General features: G+C 34.0%; 2 protein-coding genes across 3 annotated transcripts in view; one reads left to right on the top strand and one right to left on the bottom strand.

Moving 5' to 3' along the window:
• The window catches only part of Awh (LIM/homeobox protein arrowhead), a 67,075-nt gene extending 59,791 nt beyond the window's left edge, over nt 1–7,284 (top strand). Inside the window, exons 5-6 of the mRNA XM_028171024.2 lie at nt 115–210; nt 3,976–7,284. Of these exons, the coding sequence (XP_028026825.1) occupies nt 115–210; nt 3,976–4,055 (176 nt within the window). The 3' untranslated portion in view covers nt 4,056–7,284. The remainder of the gene's footprint in view (nt 1–114; nt 211–3,975) is intronic.
• Nucleotides 7,159–15,745, bottom strand: PAH (phenylalanine hydroxylase). 2 transcript variants are annotated; one of them, XM_028170962.2, is made up of 7 exons: nt 15,580–15,729; nt 14,822–14,869; nt 10,019–10,322; nt 9,451–9,810; nt 9,020–9,282; nt 8,645–8,874; nt 7,159–8,529 (listed from the first exon to the last, which is right to left on the bottom strand). In XM_028170962.2, exons 1-7 carry the CDS (start codon nt 15,634–15,636, stop codon nt 8,373–8,375), a joined length of 1,419 nt encoding a protein of 472 aa, XP_028026763.2. In that variant the 5' UTR covers nt 15,637–15,729; the 3' UTR covers nt 7,159–8,372. The 2 variants fall into 2 exon arrangements, with proteins under 2 accessions (XP_028026763.2, XP_028026764.2); XM_028170963.2 differs by lacking the exon at nt 14,822–14,869 and having other exon boundaries at nt 15,580–15,745.
• Between the last annotated feature and the right edge of the window lie 5,196 nt (nt 15,746–20,941).

Raw genomic sequence — 20,941 nt, 5'->3', positions numbered from 1 at the left:
TTGTGAAATCAATAAAATTGTGTTTGAGCATTAAGCGAATATTAGCAAAGCGTTATAAAGCTAAAGCGTGTTATTGCGTTGTATGTGTTATGACCAGAAAGATGTTGTCCACAGTGATGTCCAGGGAAGGGGACGCCGTGGGGTTTGGCAGGCCTATCAACCTACACCTCACTTATTCGTTCCAGAACAAACCGCCATTCGTCCCTATAGGTAATTTGACATAAACAAAATCCAATGAAACCTAAAAATTACAATTTCCACCATCGACTAATCACTATATATAGACCCACTATCGCCGGCTGACTCGGCCGCTACGACTAGCCACGAAGATGATTTCTTGACAATCCGTAATCCTCAAAAATAAATAATTTAGTCTAGTCTAGTCTAGTCTGCTTTGTGAATAAACATACGCGGAAGTTTGAATCGCCTTTTTTTTTTTTTTTTTTTTCCTACCTAAGCTGAGAGCCTTGAGAGGCTATATCAGCGTAACCCTAACTTTAGTAGGTGAGCTCACGGGGCTCAAACCTGACGATGTTGCTAACACGAACCCTAGCAAGAGTCGTGCTTCGCAGAATCTACCACCGGATCGGAAACGCGACCCACTGAGAAGATCCGGCGAGAAACTCAGTGGGCTGTGTCTGAGAGTTAATTTACTCGTCGAGCCCTTCGTCGCAAGCGACGGGTTCGACGAGAACGGTGACCGGTGCTTGAAGTACCTAAAAGCACCGTTAGTGGATCGGGTGGATCCGAGATGACGTGTTTTGGGCGACGTCGACTGCTTTCCATTCTGTCCGCAGGATCGGGAATGTAGTTACCGGCGGCCACGATGAGAGGGTTCTCGTGTCGTGCCGCTTTATCGAAGTGGCGCATGGACGCCGACTGCAGATACTTACTGATGGACTCTAAGTCCAGGTCGTCATGGAGGTCGACATTTCTGACGAACCACGGGGCTCCGACGGCTATTCTGCAAAAACGGGATTGAATGATTTGAAAGGATTTTAAGTGTATGCGGGCCGCGTGAGCGAACACTACACTTGCATAGGTCATGACGGGGCGTATGCAAGTTTTGTAGAGTGTCACCTTATTTCTAAGGGACATTTTACTTCGCCTACATATCATCGGGTAGATTGAATCGCCAAGCTGTCCCGTACAGTACCTACCGTGCAAAAGTTTCGTGTCGCAAACTTATCTGTCATACCGCAGTGTCACTTTAAATTGTAATTGTTGTGACGAGCCGGGCTACGAATAAAACCATGAACAAGTTTTACCCAAATAGACGTTTACTGACATTTCTTAGAATCGAAATCGCAGACAATCAAAATAAATTAAATACGCGTTCATCAAATATGTTTCCGGACTTTCTAGCATCTAATATACACTATCCTACTCTATCCTACTGATGTCGTACACTATTAGTTTACTCTGGATTGGTTTTTGCTTCGTATCATATCTGCTGTCTCGGTTCGCGCTCTTTAATTCAACTGTTCATCGATGTTGCCATACCTAATACGCCTTACCCTATTTAGTCTAGTCAACAAGTTCAAAAACGTGTTAAATAGACATAAAGCTCCTAAAAATATGTACGATAGCTCATTGGATGCGGAATGATGTCTACAAAAATGTTTTTTAAGGGCTTGTTAGCACATAAAAAATTGCGATTGTTATAAACAAAATAAGATTTTAAAAAAAAGGAATTTGGTTTTTCCTTAATAATTTCTAAAATAATGATATTTAAGGAATTTTGAAAAAAGATCCTGAAAGAGGAGGAAATTTCCAATAAAAAAGTCCCAACTCCCGGAATTCTATCTCTATTATTTATAAAAAAAAATTAAGGCTGAAAATAGCGCTCCGCGAGGTCGTTACGGCATAGGCGCGCCGTCTAAAAAGCCGGTATATCACCTAAAATATTTTTTTTATAGTATTAAATAACAATTTAAAAATTTGAATAAATTATGGTGTAATCTAAACACTTGAACGAAAAAAACCTCGGTGAAAAAAAAATTTTATATCGATTTTTCAAAAATTTACACCATTGTTAATTAACTAACTTTTTTCCAGTCTCTGTTTTTATAAATTACGGTATAAAAGTTACAATAATTCATCTATAAATTTTTCCCTTCGTGGAGCTCTTATCATTTAAGTTCTTAATAAAGTAATGCAAAAAAAATTTTTTAATCTTTATTATTTTGATAATTATAGTTTTTTTTAATTAACAAAAAATTAAATTTAAAAAAAGTTTTATGAAAAATAGTTTTTTTCCGTAATCTCTTAATATTGCTGTTTTTGCATCTACAATAGGTATTAATTAACAATTTAAAAAAAAAAATTACGCTATTTGTTAAGAAATTGTTTATAAACAAATAGACTATTTTGGGATTTTTAAAAAAAATATTTTTACCGTCTTATTGTATAGGTGAAATAATGATTTTAAAAAAAAAAAAATTCTTAAATGTTTTAATTGTTTAAAATCGTTTTTTTCATATTTCAATTGTTTAAATAATTAGTTAAGAAATTATTTTTTTCTTAAAAATCATCATTGACTCTTTTCAGCGGATTAACAAAGAAATACATTTTTTTATAAATAATTTCATTGTTTATTAACTTAACAATTTGTTATAAAAAATTTATATTAATCGATATATTTTTTTTCGAAAACTACAAAAAATTACAAAAACAACCATACATAACAAAATATAGAAAAAAAAAATTCAATTACAATTACAAACAATTAAAACAATTAAAACAAATATTTAACAACTTTTTTTTTTTTAAATCATTATTTCACCTATACAATAAGAAGGTAAAATTTTTTTTTTTAAAAATCCCAAAATAGTCTATTTGTTTATAAACAATTTCTTAACAAATAGCGTAATTTTTTTTTTTAAATGTTAATTTATACCTATGTTAGATGCAAAAACAGCAATATTAAGATATTACGGAAAAAAACTATTTTTCATAACATTTTTTAGTAATTTAATTTTTTGTTAATTAAAAAAAATTATAATTATCAAAATAATAAAGATAAAAAAATTTTTTTTGCATTACTTTATTAAGTACTTAAATGATAAGAGCTCCACGAAGGGAAAAATTTATAGATGAATTATTGAAACTTTTATACCGTAATTTATAAAAACAGAGATTGGAAAGAAGTTAGATTAACAATGGTGTAAATTTTTGAAAAATCGATATAAAATTTTTTTTTCACCGAGGTTTTTTTCGTTCAAGTGTTTAGATTACACCATAATTTATTCAAATTTTTTAATTGTTATTTAATACTATAAAAAAAATATTTTAAGTGATATACCGGCTTTTTAGACGGCGCGCCTATGCCGTAACGACCTCGCGGAGCGCTATTTTCAGCGTTAAATTTTTTTTATAAATAATAGAGATAGAATTCCGGGAGTTGGGACTTTTTTATTGGAAATTTCCTCTTCTTTCAGGATCTTTTTTCAAAATTCCTTAAATATCATTATTTTAGAAATTATTAAGGAAAAACCAAATTCCTTTTTTTTTAAATCTTATTTTGTTTATAACAATCGCAATTTTTTATGTGCTAATAAGCCCTTAAAAAACATTTTTGTAGACATCATTCCGCATCCAATGAGCTATCGTACATATTTTTAGGAGCTTTATGTCTATTTAACACGTTTTTGAACTTGTTGACTAGACTAATTGATCTAGAACGCAGTTGATCAAAAGTCAATTTTCGAAAAAAGCGAATCAACTTACTAAAAAGTGGAACAAAAATCAATGTATCTGACAATACTGAATAGAAGTAAATTGAAAAAATGGCGTCGCTAGTTCCCTCTTTGGCCACCGGGTCATTTCGATTCAGATAAGTTTGTGGCACTATTAGCTGTGCTTATGGCTGATACAAGGGACGTAGTCAGGAGGCTAAAACTGACCGATGATTGAGCAGCACTTACATCGAATCTCCAAAACACCCTTCTCATACATACTTCTCGATTTTTACAGACGGTACCTCTTTCACCGACTCTTCAATGGATGAGCTTTCTGAAGATTCTTCGATCCACTGCATGCAGAGTGAAGTCTGAAGTCAAGTTGTCGTGACGTATTCAAGAATCGTCTTTGTATAGTAGTCTTAAGAATTATCTTTTTTTTATGTCTATTTTTGGAATTAGAAAAGTTTAAACTGAGTAAAAGTTTACAAATTGTTGTTCTAAAAATAAATTAGTCTTTTAGTCATTTTGTATAATAGTTATTTTGTCAATTGTTTTCTAATGGTAACTTATGCAATAGTTCAATAGCTAGTGACATCTATTGGTTATCTATAAAACTATTTCATGAAGTGAAACCTTCAAGTCTCGTTTTCTAAACAACAAACGTAAATCCTTTTGATTATACGTAAGTAAGTTATAAATTAACGGCATTCACAATGCAATGCCAATTATAATATTTAACATTCATTAATAAATATATCATAAATAAAATGATAAATTTCATAAAACAGTTTACAATCTCATCCACGATCCCTGCTATAAATTTGTTTTTTCTAACCTTTTCCTTGCCGGTAATGTTAGTCGAAACGTGTTGAAAATATAAAAGAATGACTGGTCTTCATAATATCTCTCATATATCAGGATTCAATTAATTAGTCAATTCACTTGCAATTATAATCTAAATTCAATTCTATAAAACATATCTTATTAGTTTGAATATTATTTTATTATTTATTTAACAGGAATGTGCATAATTATATGCAAGAATCGAAATGTATTATAAAAAATTGAAAGAGAAATGCTTTTGTTAATAAATTTCATTGTAAATACATGCCATATAATATAAATTATTATTAGTAAGTTGTATTATGTAAAGATAGATTTTAAAACATTTGTTTTTTTAAATTATTTTAATTTTGTTTACTTGTATTTTTTTATTACACAGTGTGAGCTGAAAATGAGAATTTTAAATTCTATGTAACTAACTGAATCCACTGTAAATATTGTTAGGTACCGAAAAATATTCTCAAAGTCTAAGGACACTTTCTACGGAGCGACTTACAATGCATTGTAATCACTCTCTGTTTAGCTTTACATTTTATAAACGTACGGAATCCATGGAAGTAGGCTGGGTCCACCATGATCCTGCTTATATACATCTCCCGCAAACAAAATTAAATGTTCTTGTTCGATTTACCCTGACAATGATTACTGTGATTATCACAAAGCTATTGAGAAAACGACATCATCTCTCAAGATGGCTAAGACAGTTAGTGGTGAGGTCTAAGACGTACACCGGCTAAACATTGTTACATTGCTTGTTTATGAATCTAAAGTCACAGCTTACAGCTTACAGCATCAGACAATATATTGTAAAAGACAATAATTATAAAAAAAAAAACAATACATTCACTAATGTTATGCTTGGGTTGTTTTAATTATTTTTATTATTTTGATAATGTTATATTAATTTATGTACGTAAAAAATGTAATATAATTTACCTCTTCTATTTACTGTAAGATTTAAGTATATTTTACAACAAATACGAGTTGAAAGTATTTGTTGGAATATTAGAGAAGATTAGCTAATTATTAATCTTTTCTATAATATCCCCTTGCAATATAATTGTATCAATCAACATAACTCAAGATGTTTTATAGTTTAGTCTTGTGCTTAGTCTATTTATTTTCATTTTCAATTTGTATTTTTTACGATTTTCGTGCCCAAACCCTAAAGAAAACACCCCCATTTTAGAATATTTCATTGTTTTTTTTAAGTATGAATTTATTTCATATGGACTCGACTGGATTCTAATCATTTAGTCCTTTTATAGCAAATTAATAAAGAATATGGGAGCCTGAATCAATCACTTGCTTGTGGCTTCGAGGACGGTTATTTTATACGTAAAAAACCCCTTATCTGTATTTTAACGATGCTATATCATAGAATCAGGTGCGAGTAGCTACAACTGTTATGTAAAACTTCATCGCTCAACTGGATGGTCTGCGCATACATATCTTAACCAAAATAACGTTTCGCGTTCCTGCAGCAAGCTCCTGGGAGTAAATTGGTAATATACAGATAATGATGTCATTGTGACTAGTTACAAAACGATGTTAACATAGTAGTGAAATACACACCTTTCACACATATTTAAATTTTAACACTAATTTCATTCTTCAAGCAATTAAGTACGAGTAATATCGTAGGTATAAGTACATAAAGTGAATGAACATAAATACGATTAAATCCTCTTTATAATATTAATTGAAAATACTGGATTGAAACTTATCAATTGGTGTCTGTCTCTCTTTTTACTAATTTTCTACGTAACAAATCGTAATTAATATCAACATATCTTATAAATTTCATAATAATGTTAATAAAATTATCATTTGAACGAAAATGATTGTCTAAATTCTAAACTGTAGGTAAAGCGCTAGTTTAGCAATTTAGGTCCTAAATTTAAGTCAAACAAATGACCTCTGCTTTTCAGCAATTTGTATTGGTATATTTGAGAATAAAATTGATTTTTGTACTAAAAGTATTAGTTGGAAGAACTAGCCTACTCCTAATTTAAAGCTATTAATAAATCGTTTTTTTAAATAAGTCTTTAGACGACTAGAAATACGAATCTGTAAGAATTGATAAATCGGAAATTGAACGATACTCATATTTGTACAGATCTAGGAAAACAAAAAACAAAATGTAGTTTCTATTTATAACCGATTTCAAATTAAAAAGTGCATTGTAATTTGTTTTCCATACGTGTAATTTATTGAAATAGTAAACTTATTATATTTAAACAAGCATTCTTAAAAACCTAACGAGCAGCTTCAGGTGTTGCGGATAGCATACACTACGCATTATCCTCAATAGGACCATTACCTAGATACAATAGGGAAGATTGTGTTTTTTCCACCTATTTCTAAACCCAGACTTATATACTCTTATAGCTCATGCGTGTATTAGAAAATGATCTATATTTTGAATTATTTCTTCATGTATGAGATATGTAGTTTCCAAATAAATGATGGCAATAAGATATTACTCAGTTATATTCATTAAGCTTTTCATACAAAATAAAATAAATTAGAGGTTCATTTGAAGAAAATTGTTTTGAATCCTCAGTCTCAGTATCGAAAAGTAAAATTATAAAGTCTTTATTAATACCACTGTAAATAAAACACTTTGTAATTTATTATAGCATCGATTTATTTATATCAGTAATATAAAGACGAAAATGTTGATTCGTCACCTTATCTAACTAGACAATTAAGTTTATTTCTAAACAAATTATTAAATATATTATGTTGGTTAATATTGCGGTTTTTATTTTACGTTAATTCACATTAAACATAACATTTTATCACCACACTGTTCCTAGTTCGAAAATGTATTGGGTTACCCTGTTATACCGAATAAGACAATGGCGTAGATTAGACACTTCTATGGAGAGTAGAATAGAAAGTTGCATTAGAGTATCGTAAACTCGTGTCTAAACCTGGAAAAAACCTGCACAGAATGATTCAGACTCGAGAATTCAGCGTAGTGAACTTATCCTCAACATCGTTTCGTAGTTTCTTGCGTTCAGTGAATCTCTATTCAGTACAAGTCCAAACTTTTTTGCTGACAGTAAAATGAAATGAAAATTTTAATTCCCTCATATTTCTTTAAGCTTAGAATCGAGAATAGTACTTATAAAAGACAAATAGATTTGACTTGAAATAAAATACGTATTTAAAATTGAATTCAATAAAAATAATTTGTTCTCTCTTTTTGATTTCTTGTTACTAAAAAGTTTCTTTCTTTAAGCTGTTCTTACATATCTACATATATTATCTTGAAAATGTTTATAATAGATATGATGTGCATGGTCGTGATACCGAAATTATATATGTAATGTGAAATTAATTGTTATATTATATTTTAAAACCCCACAATTCTTATATATTAAACAACATCCTATATAATTTTAGCGTAATTCATGTCAATTATAAGTATTATATTTTATTAATTTTTAAACTATATTTCCTTAACATCCGTAATTTACTAATTCCTTCTTATAATTTTAATTGATTAGACTGAATATACCTACTTACTTAAAACATACTTATTTTATTGATACTAAATGTACTTACAACTATTATATTAATAATTTAAGAATGAATTTTTTTAAATTTATATTTCACACAAATATAGTCAGAATTGTTCAATTACCTCAATCAAAACTTTTTTATTACACTTAACTGGAATGTCTTATCGAGTAATGTCATTTGAAGTTGTGTACAAAGAAGTTGTGTAAATTTAGATAACTTGAAAAGATAAAAGGTTAGTTCTTTAAAAATCATTGGTCATGATTGTCATTAACCGTAAGTGTCCCACCTACAACAAGAAGCTAATCTGCATCGTTACAACTTGTCCATAGCGTTTAGCAGCAGCTCCATTTCTTGGTGCACCTCCCGCATCAGGACCCTGATCTGGCGAGCGGAGTCCAGAATGTCAATGCTCTGCGTGTAGGGATTGTAACGGACGCCAAAGTCACGTGGAATCGTTTGAGCAAACTTTCTGTTAACACCAAATTTATTATGAATGATTATATTAGGTTCAGATTTAATGAAAAAAAGCATTATCAAATTTTGTTCTTAGTGAAACTTGTGAACTACATTTAAGACATACTTACATCATCTTCTCCTGGGCATCTTCAAAGCTGTTAGCAACGAAATACACGGGCTGGTATTCTGTGATGGGGTACTTGGTACCCCCGGTAGACTCGGGGTCAAACTCTCTCAACTCAGGTTTGTCTGAGAGACAGTACTGCAGCTCGCCGAAGGACGACAGTAGACCGGCGCCGTAAGCCTTTAGTTGACCTTCTTGCCGGCACAGACCAAACTCCACCGTGAACCAGAAGCACTGACATGAGGATAGTACAATGATTGATTATAATATCCATTCGAAGGAACACATAAAACATATTTACAAATATTTTCATTTTTACATTCTGATAAATACCTTAGCTTAAAATTCTAAAATTAAACAATATTGTTGAGTTATTTACCGTGGCTAGTTTCTCGATGCAATCATCAGGAGCTCCTAGAGACGCAAGACCAATTTCTTGAGAAAATTGTGCAAAGGCGGGATCCGCAAAAAGCGGGGCGTGTCCAAGCAATTCGTGGCACACGTCTGGTTCCGGAGTATAGAGTGGTCTTGAATGGTGTCTGATATACTGGGTGCTGTGGAACACTCGAAAAGCAAGTCCAGCCAGAAAGTCACGCGACGAGAGAAGTCCTGCCACGGGCCGCAGAGTGAAGCCGGTGCTATCTGGTGATGATAAAAGATAACGAATGTTAACATTGGTTTCCACACATATTGTATTGGAAGAATTGTAGTATTTTTGGTTCTCATATTAAGCTTACTCCAAAAAATGACGTAGAAACAGCTACAAGCTTACTGATTTGTAAGTAAGACAGCAAATTGCTTGTTACCAACCTTTCAAAAAGTTAGAAACATCTTCCAATTGTGGAATGTTGTCCTCCCTGTAACCACAGTTTTCGATCAGCAGCGGGAAGACATGGTTGTGCTCTTTGCAGGCATGAGTGGGGTAGAGCTCTGTCAACTTCCGGAAAACTACACCCCAGGTGGCCACCTCCTCTTTGGTGTACTCCACATAAGGCAGAGGCTCTCCGTGCTTGTAGTTGTATGCAATGTCGGCGAAATATTTGCGGCGGTCGCGGTAAACAGGATCGGTAAATCCAGGGTGATCAGAGTCCAGTTCGGCACCGTATGAGAGGATCTGGTTGGCGAAGCGATCTAAGTCGCGGATACGACGTGGGAACCAAGGAACAGCGGCTGAAACAATTAGTCCATTTTTATAAGTGAATTGCATTTTCTCGATATGTTGAAACGTTCATAAATGCTTGATTGGATATCAACGTTTGTATTTTAGCAAATTAAGTTTTCGTTGTGTTTGTTTTTGAAGTTGGAGTTAGTGTGAAATTAATTTATTTCTACAATCTTGTGATTGTGTCATGGAAACAGATAACGAGAAGGCACTCACATCGATTATCTTTATAGTTTCTCGAAATAATATTTAGGTATCCAACATTCTTCTTCAGCTCTTGAAGGGCCGCTCCGAAATCTCCAGAACCATGTTCACATTCAACCATGAACTCATAGCCTGGACGCCTTGTGGAAGATCTGGATTCAATGTGACTGAGGTTGACTCCATGAGAAGAGAAAATGCCTAAATATCTGGCTAACGAGCCAGCCTCGTCGGGTGCTGCTGGTGAAATCAGAAGCCAAGTTGATTTGGTAGAATCACGACCCTCGCGGATGTAGTTGCCACCTTCCATCAATTTTGGCTGTTGACAATGTTAATGACATGTTAATTTAGGTAGCCACTACGTAATGACTGCCTCTACTAGGCCAACCTATCTAAGCAAAAGCTGATCCACCACCAAACTCAAGAAATACAACGTCTAAGTTTTCTTCAGTATAGAAGCGTCGTTCAACTGTTTAATAAAGCTTATGGTTCATAAGTAGGTAATGGCAGAAAATGTTACAATAATCTATAAGACAATTTTACACTATTGTTAGATGCGCTCTGCTATAGAAAAAGGACGAAAGAGAACGGAGAGGTAATACGCAGGTACAACAAACTTATTTACTTTAATGTTAGAAAACGTAGGTATTCTATCAATTTGTTGAACAACTCGCCTAAAATACTATTGATTAATTTTATAATATATAATTTTATAATATATAATTTTTATAATATATAAATACATACATAATATAATTAAATACATATTATGTATGTATTTATAAACTTAGATCCTTTTTTGTGTTCAACGAAGACATCATATCAAACTGGTCTGATGTACCTACAGACGCGGTGGCGTGATCAATATTTTATAGTAATTGTACAAGCCAATGGTATCGTCTTGATTAACTGTACCCTTACTAATTCTTTTTGGATGCTTCACAAGTGATAAGTTTGAGAAATATTCAAACACAGTTGAATCGTTGTGACATCCGGCGTTATCGGGAGCTCGTAATTAAATAGATAAGGTTCTTGTTCTATTTCTCGGAGGTCAATCTGGAATAGGTCCGATAACCTCCGCGTCGTCATCATCAGTGATACGTACATTCAACGGTTTATTGGTTTGTACAGTATTTTACGAGTTTTTTTTTTCTTTCTTAGAGGGTTATTTTCACGTTTATGAGGTTTCAAACTATGAACAGTCACGAACAGCTGAGTCACAAACAGGTCGACTACTTCCAAAGTAATAAAAAACTAACTCGTTCTTCTAGATATATTTTGCCTGGACAATTAACAAAATTTAAAATATTCAACCTGGGTACTTCACTACATCGTATAAAACAAAGTCGCTTTCTCTGTCCCTATATCCCTATGTATGCTTAAATCTTTAAAACTACGCAACGGATTTTGATGCGGTTTTTTTTAATAGATAGAGTGATTGAAGAGAAAGGTTTATATGTATAATAACATCCATTAAATAGTGGAGAAATCAATAATAAATTATAGTTTCCGAAGCGAAGCGAGAGCGGGTCGCTAGTACTTTGATATAGCAGTCGTTAATTTTAAAATCAAAGACATTAAAGTAACACCGACATCAAACCTATAATAAACTTATGCAGTTAATAACAAAATTGTGTGGTTTCTTGAAAATTTCCACCGATAGTTTTAGCTTTAGTATTCATTTCATTTATCCAACATACCTACTTATTAAATTCCAAACGTGTCAAATTTAAAGGTCACATTTTATATTTCCGTATCCATTCTCCATATCTCATTGCAGAAATCAGTTTAATGTTTGCAGCGATACCTTTTGCCTTCGAAATGCAATCGAAGTGTTTCAAAGAAGTACTTAATTAACTAGTCAGGTCATAAGTATTGTCACACAGTAAAAACATTTCTTTTAGAATGCTGGCCACAAAAAAGTTTATTGAATTCGAATTTCGAATTGTTCATGAAAATAAAAATGTATACTTTTAGAATTTTACTCATTTTTAAATATGGAGTGGACGCTTAAAGAAGACCGTGTTGCAGTTATTGCGTTACATCGTTGCGGTTACGCGTCAATTCAAATTTTTAGCATACTGAAAAATTTGAATATAACCAAAAGATTCGTTTATCGTACCATCAAACGATACAATGAAGACTCTAGTGTAGATGACAGGTCAAGAAGTGGTCGCCCTGGGTCTGTTAGGACTCCAGCTGTGATAAAAGCTGTGAAGGCGCGAATTCAAAGAAATCCCAAACGTAAGCAGAAACTGTTGGCCCTTCAGATGGGGTTAAGCAGAACCACGGTGAAAAGGGTGTTAAATGAAGACTTAGGGCTTCGGGCATATCGAAGAAAAACAGGACATCGTTTGAATGCTCATCTAATGGAGCTGAGACTGAAGAGATGCCGCGCTTTGTTGAAGCGGTACGCGGGAAAAAAATATCGGGAAATTCTTTTTTCGGATGAAAAATTTTTACCGTAGAAGAGAGCTACAACGAACAAAATGATAAGGTGTACGCACACAGTAGTGAAGAAGCGAGCAACCGTATTCCGCGTGTCCAACGAGGTCATTTTCCATCCTCGCTCATGGTATGGTTGGGAGTTTCTTATTGGGGCTTAACAGAGGTACATTTTTGTGAGAAAGGTGTAAAAACGAATGCAGTTGTGTATCAAAATACAGTCCTGAAGAACCTTGTGGAACCTGTTTCTCATACCATGTTCAATAACAGGCACTGGGTATTCCAACAAGATTCGGCGCCAGCTCATAGAGCGAAGAGCACACAAGACTGGCTGGCGGCGCGTGAAATCGACTTCATCCGGCACGAAGACTGGCCCTCCTTCAGTCCAGATTTGAATCCGTTAGATTACAAAATATGGCAACACTTGGAGGAAAAGGCGTGCTCAAAGCCTCATCCCAATTTGGAGTCCTCAAGACATCCTTGATTAAGGCAGCCGCCGATATTGACATGGACCTCGTTCGTGCTGCGATAGACGACTGGCCGCGCAGATTGAAGGCATGTATTCAAAATCACGGAGGTAATTTTGAATAAACTTTAGTGTCATAAGAATCTATGTTTTGTTAAGTTAATTTTAGTATATGAATGGTTACATAATGAATAAACTTGTTTCAATTATTTTACATTAAACATGTGACAGAATTTATGACCTGACTAGGTATGTATTAATGATGAACAAGTGAGTACCGAACTTAACATCCATTTCCAAAAAACAAAATTCATCACTGTCTCTCTCAATCGAATAACAATCAACAGAGCTACGATTCGCTAAAATATCAGCAGATATGGAGATAATTAAATCAATTCGCAAAATGTCAACAAAAAAAAAATATTTTAATTGAATACACATATATTATTATTATCTAGAAGCAATTACACCGCTTATCACAATGTTTTTAACAATAAAAGCAATGTTTTGTTTTTATTGCGTGTGGTTTTCTTATTTTTAATTTAATTTTATAATCGTTGTAGATAAATTTTATGCGAAACGACGCCGCAAAATGTTACTGCGTAAAAGCTAGAAAAGTTTAGCCCCAGACAGACAAAACTGAAACTTTTAGCGTTAGTAACGTTTTAAGGTTACTATTTATTTTGACTAAGATTAATAATCATGTAGTAAGACTACTCCATGTCATGCAAATACCGAAAGTCATGAAGAGGCTCGAACGCCACCGGCCTAAGTAAACGTAAGCTGTCGATTGCAATTTTAAACTATAGTACTTTTACGTTTAAACTGAAATGTAAAATTGTGTAGTGGAAGAAATAGACAACGCTATACCAAGCTGGCTTAAAACACACCCAAGCACACGCTGCACGAAGCAATGTGCGATGCTTAAGAAGAAGAAGACGAATAATAAGTGAATTAAAGTTATTGGAATTTTTATGAAACTCAGATATGTGTTTTATTTGATTTAAATTGTTTACTCCGCAATGATTGACTCGAGGAAAACTTACTTTAAAATTTCAAGAATTGCGATGGCCTTAATTTGGCGTCTTATTTTAGTTTTGAAATGAATTTATGCTACCGGTTGCGTGTTTACTAGATACATATTAATGCGTAGTTAGATAAACACCAAAATAAAGTAAGAAAAGTAAAATTTAGAGGTTGTTTATTCTAAAACAAGTAACGTAGTCTTGTTCAAGCTATTCTAATTCATTTGGTCATACAATGACTCAAATCTATTAAAAATTTCTTCTTCAACACTAGCGGTTTTTTTTTACTTTAAAAATAATTGTAATGCAATCAATTTCATTAAATAAACAAGACTACATACTTCCGTTATTTCGTTTGCACTTTTATTATAATGAAATTTAATGAAATCTATGTAATTGCCAAAAAAAGCATTCGCCGTTAGTTTTCCTTGCATAATGTAAACTATCTTGTTGCAACCAGGTCGGAAATTTTAAGCACGATTATTAGGTATAAACCGAAGTACCCTTTGTAATGTCAAATAGCAGGAAAACAACTAGTGTTAAATATAACTGTTATTTGTGCTCAACAAAATTTGTCTTGATTAGTCAAGATTGAGTTAACAGTCGTTGCAAGCCAAGCATTGATATTGATCTACAGGTTAATGATTTTTTTAAATACCCTTAAATTAATTTTTTTTTGTTGCCCCTAATATACATTGATATTTCGAATATTAAGCAATTCAAAACGTTGAGTCTCATACAGTAAAAAACATAAACCAAAATTTTAACGTAAAAAAAAGGTCAGAATATGAAATCCCAAAGCAGTTAGTAGCAAAGCATATAATAATATCAGAGCACTCCTAGCTGTAATATCAGAAACACGCGTTTAAACATGCGTTTTACCTTTTTCATCTTTTCTGATGTCATGCACTGTTTGTGGTCCCATGCACACTAAAAATAAATGATTAACTATATTTTATATAGAAATCCCATTCAGCAAGCATCTATAGGAAGGAGAAAAATAAAAATTGGTGAGGTATATTATGTCAATACGGACAAAAGTAGTAAGAAACTTAAAAAAAAAACAGTTTAAGTGAGTTTCAAAAATAAAACTGTAGTTCCACCAATTATTTGAAACGCGTGGTTACGTTAATCTAGATTTGAATTTTAATCTTTGCTTCTCCCCGTGAATTTTGCCGAATGTTTTATGGTTTTGTTTTCCATGTTTCCCTCATATCACATTTGCTAACGCACCACCCGCCACTGGAGAACACTTCACCCACATTGCCAGGAATTACAGAATTTATCCAGTTTTAGACACTTTTGGCACCGTGACATGTCCTATCTCACTCCAGATTTCATAAGCGGCGTCAAAAATTTAATTTAACTTAGTAATTACCTTTTCCATTGACTAGCTAATTACTATTATTTACAGAAATATGTTAGAATCGACATCTAAATGATCTATTTACTGAATAAAATAAATAACAGATGGTGATTGAGCCAATGTCGTCATAAGACGAAACAAAAACAGTTTGATAAGTCGCTTAATATTTTTATTCTACGTTAGCAAGTGCGCGCGCTCGTAAATTTTAGTATTACCTGCATAAAATTCGACAGATATGTTTATATTTAATATCAGTTTTAATTCAATTTCATACCTTGTCGGGAGGCGAGCCAGACGTGGGTTGTTCAATTTGCTTCGCCGTGATGTCCATTTCTTTTTCTGTTGCTGTAAGAGGCGTGTGTTCTCAACGTGAGTGACTTATGTAAACAAACCTTCGCCGACTAGCAGCCTGTTATATGTGAACGCTCTGACGTTATTCGACTTCGTAAAATATGGATGTGGTATCTACGACGTTCAGATGTTTAGATTCTAAAACGACCTTTGACTTCAGGATTTAATGTTTTGTTTTTTATTTGTGTGCAAGTATTGTTTATTGCTTACTGAAATATTATTATGTCAAAATAATTTGACCTCTGTTGTTTTGAACGACTAACCAATGAAATAATAAAATTATACCGGTTTAATAAAACTGTCAGTGTTCAGCAGGCCATAAATATTAAAATAATTTGTATAGTACTTATGACAACACCAACAAACACAAAGACTTGATAAACGCATCCAAAAGTCGAGCTAAGCTTCGTGTATCGTTGTGCATTATAAAAAACAACGTTGCAATAGATCTGTCAAGTTGCGTTTGAAGGTTCTAGAGTTCCATTATTTTGGCCAGACATGAAATTTCTTGGCTAGGTTGATTATACTGTGATTTTCATCTTTAGATTTCATATTTTAATATTGTTTTATTTTACTTTTATTTTTTTATTGCTTAAAGAGGTGGATGAGCTCACGGCCCACCTGATGTTAAGTGATTACCGGAGCCCATAGACATCTACAACGTAAATGCCACCACCCACCTTGAGACTTAAGTTCTAAGGTCTCCGTTTTTACAATATAACGGCTGCCTCACTCTTCAAACCGAAACGCATTACCTACTGCTTCACAGCAGAAATAAGCGGGGTGGTGGTATCTACCCGTGCGGACTCACAATACGTCCTACCACCAGTAAAATTAAATTAAAACCAGTGTTGTAAAAAACACATACATACAAGTTCGCGTGCGTAAATATTTCGGACGAAAAAAAAAAATAACAAGTTTGGAATTCCGATGAAGCGAAACCTGACTTGAGTGGCCCCACAATACTATAATACATTCAAAGTTGCAAATATCCTGATCAACATAAAAATATCCAACGTATGACAAAATGAATTAGTGCGTAAAGCATTGAGTTGGCCTAACCATTCATCGAAGATTACTAGGCTCTTTATTTAGCCCCATAACATAGATTATTTAGGTAAAATAAACGTAAAAACCATCGCCGCCATGCACATAAGAAATAATTATCTCTATTCTCATTATGTTTTCCTTGCAAGATTTTTTACTATCGAAATTACATTAAACATAAAGAACCCGTTGTATATTTTACTTGAATTGTAACAGGTTCGCGTTTGGAAGGTCATAATGAGTTTTTGCACGTGCTTCTACTGCGCCGCGTAAAACTCGATGCATTGGAAACGCAAAACCGGATATTAGTAACACAGTTATTATGTATTGAATGTGTTGTGTGTTTTATATTGCAATGAAAATTTGTCAGTTTTGATGTGTCGACAGCCGATACACACTCAATATGCTATGAGGTACACGTATGCAACAACATAATGAGCTATTCAAGCATAAACAAATACTGAGGATTTAAACAGCTCAGAACGGTCTGATCCCAGCCAATCCCATTAACCCGAGTCGATTATCATGATGAACATTCCATTGCAATTTAACAGCTACCCGACCTACAATATATTAAATTGGAATATAATTGTTAAAAGATCTCTGTTCATAAGTCGGTGACGTAACTCCATAAACACAAAATATATTTAAACTTGATTAAGTGGCTTTTACTGTCCTTCGAATATGGTTTAAAATCGCAAATATTTATAGCACCAAATTGACATTTTAAATCTGAAAACCTTAATAAATATAACTTTAAAAAATTTCTTGCTCTCGACGTCGAAGTTTGAATTGTTAAATTAAGTAATATAGACGGAAACATCTATGCTAATATTATAAAGAGGAAAGATTTGTTTGTTTGTTTGTATTGAATAGGCTCCGAAACTACTGAACCGATTTGAAAAATTCTTTCACTGTTTGGAAGCTACACTATTCTCGAGTGACATATGCTATAATCTTTTTTGAAAAATGGGCGATTATCCTTACTAAAACTCCAATAATGTAACCCAAGGTGTAAAAAAAATACCTAAAATATTCATTACATCGCGTCACCTGCGAAAACACGAAAAACCTGCGAAAAGTGATAGAATAAAATAATGTACTACGACTTTGTAGAACACATTATTGTGTACAAAAAGTGTCAGGACAGCATATTATGTCTAACTATTAGAGTTATGCCGCAATAAGTGTTCTTTTATTTTTAAAAACAACGTCAAATATCGTTGAAATTTTTGAAATAGACCCAAGCGGAGCCGGAGCCTGCCGCTAGTAATACATAAAAGGACTAAAATAAAAATGTTAATAAATGGACGTACTGTCCCAGCATACGAACACGGAACTAATATTGCGGTAGAGCTACTACATACATACGTTTGTGGAAGTCACGAGCGGAACAAGCGCACTATTGATATTGCCCGCAGACAAACAAAATGATCGGGATCCATTTGAGCTGAGCTGCCCGCTATATCTCTGAGGTGCTGTATCACAAAACAGAGTGACGTCATAACACGGTTTTCCTTCCTCCGTTTGTTTTGATTGAATAAGTCGATTCATGTTTTATTAAATAATTACAATATATAATATAATAATACAATATAATAACAATATATCATATATTAACAATATATTATAATCCAATTACCCGAATGTGTCGCAACTATAACGAACTAGCAAAGTCGTCAACTGAGTTGGATATTGTTACTTGTAGGTTAGTGACGTTTATAAAAATGTTCAAGGGCATCCTCCACGTTAATAATAAGTTAAGTAGTGTAATTGTTTAATGTGTATTGTGAATAAAATTATTTCCTTACATTCTATGTTAGATTAGTTTTCGTTATCTTGTTGTTTTGTCGTATAGTTGTAAGGAACATTGTGTACAAATTCAGCACTTTGTCTTGTTTAGTCGTGCGCACATTGCTTCTGTTGCAAGCCAGATTTTGTTTCTTTTTACATGTGTTTTTTATTATGTATATTTTTAGCCTGTAATGTGTATTGTGTGCCTAATAAAAAAATAACTAACTAAACTGTATAGCTATGTGGCACGTCACATCCTCGACGTTGAGTGCTGTTCGCAATTTGACCACGATCATAGCATCCTTGTTTTATTGACGTAGAAGAGTAGAAGCATATAGGAGTTCACGGCCCACCTGCTGCTGAACGGCTACTGGAAAGCTTAGGTCTGTACCTGAGGATCTACGACATGTGCCCAATAGATCTATCGAATACTAGGTATAGTGATATTGTCATATCGTACAACATATCACTAAAACGTGATCGTTTCTGCTCCCAGGAAGCTGTTCGTTCTGATCTCAAGATGGGCGCCTATTTTTTATTTATTGCTTATGTGGGTGGAAGAGCTCACGGTCCAGCTGATGTTAAGTGATTACCGGAGCCCTTAGACATCTACAACGTAAATGCCATCACCTACCTTGAAATACGGTTCTAAGGTCTCAGTTTTTACAGTACAACATTATGCTGTGTGCCGGTGTACAGTGAGAACATAAACATCAAAGCTCAATATATAACTAGTCAGGTCATAAGTATTGTCACACAGTAAAAACTTTTCTTTTAGAATGCTGGCCACAAAAAAGTTTATTGAATTCGAATTTCGAATTGTTCATGAAAATAAAAATGTATAGTTTTAGAATTTTACTCATTTTTAAATATGGAGAGGACGCTTAAAGAGGACCGTGTTGCAGTTATTGCGTTGCATCGTTGCGGTTACGCGCCAGTTCAAATTTTTAACGTACTGAAAAATTTGAATATAACCAAAAGATTCGTTTATCCTACCATCAAACGATACAATTAAGACTCTAGTGTAGATGACAGGTCAAGAAGTGGTCGCCCTCGGTCTGTTAGGACTCCAGCAGTGATAAAAGCTGTGAAGGCACGAATTCAAAGAAATCCCAAACGTAAGCAGAAACTGTTGGCCCTTCAGATGGGGTTAAGCAGAACCACGGTGAAAAGGGTGTTAAATGAAGACTTAGGGCTTCGGGCATATCGAAGAAAAACAGGACATCGTTTGAATGCTCGTCTAATGGACCTGAGACTGAAGAGATGCCGCGTTTTGTTGAAGCGGTACGCGGGAAAAAAATATCGGGAAATTCTTTTTTCGGATGAAAAAATTTTTACTGTAGAAGAGAGCTACAACAAACAAAATGATAAGGTGTACGCACACAGTAGTGAAGAAGCGAGCAACCGTATTCCGCGTGTCGAACGAGGTCATTTTCCATCCTCGCTCATGGTATGGTTGGGAGTTTCTTATTGGGGCTTAACAGGGGTACATTTTTGTGAGAAAGGTGTAAAAACGAATGCAGTTGTGTATCAAAATACAGTCCTGACGAACCTTGTGGAACCTGTTTTTCATACCATGTTCAATAACAGGCACTGGGTATTCCAACAAGATTCGGCGCCAGCTCATAGAGCGAAGAGCACACAAGACTGGCTGGCGGCGCGTGAAATCGACTTCATCCGGCACGAAGACTGGCCCTCCTCCAGTGCAGATTTGAATCCGTTAGATTACAAGATATGGCAACACTTGGAGGAAAAGGCGTGCTCAAAGCCTCATCCTAATTTGGAGTCACTCAAGACATCCTTGATTAAGGCAGCCGCCGATATTGACATGCAATAACCCAGGGTCACGTTCACGGCTTGCTTGTTCACCCAGTACAGCTCTCTATCTCTCACTAATCATAGAATATGATGCTTGAAATGTAAGTTTTTCTTCGTCTAGTGTATGCACTGTCTCAGAGATAACTATGAGCTTGACCAGTACGTTTCTTGTCTACAGACTTACTTATAGGCAGATAAGCTCATTACAGCGTACAAGCTCATCATCAGTGAGTGTTGAGATGACGGCTGATAGAAGAGAATGGAAGAGAAAAATTAGCTGTGCCGACCCCCGCCTAGTGGGATAAGGTGGAGAAAAAGAAGAAGAGATGAGCTCATTGCCGACCTGATGTTTAGAAGTTACTGGACCTGTAGTCTGATAGATAGATCATGCGAAGTGTTAACTACACTACCCACAATAAGAAAAAAGATCAATCTGAATTCTGTTGTATGATGAATATCTTAATGTTAAAAAGTCACGACAGAAGTGAGTAGAACAGTTCTAATGATAATTATCCAGCAATTAAATCTTGCATCATAAAAATGCATGCAGCGCAACAAATGTAATAAATAAATGAACATTTTTCTTTGAAAAAATCCTAATTATAACAAAAAGTTCGAAATCAACA

Source organism: Bombyx mandarina, chromosome 01, assembly GCF_030267445.1.
Source record: "Bombyx mandarina strain Sakado chromosome 01, ASM3026744v2".
Classification (NCBI taxonomy): domain Eukaryota; kingdom Metazoa; phylum Arthropoda; class Insecta; order Lepidoptera; family Bombycidae; genus Bombyx; species Bombyx mandarina.
The sequence above is the reverse complement of the archived record's forward strand: the minus strand, read 5'-3'. Positions and strand labels throughout refer to the sequence as shown.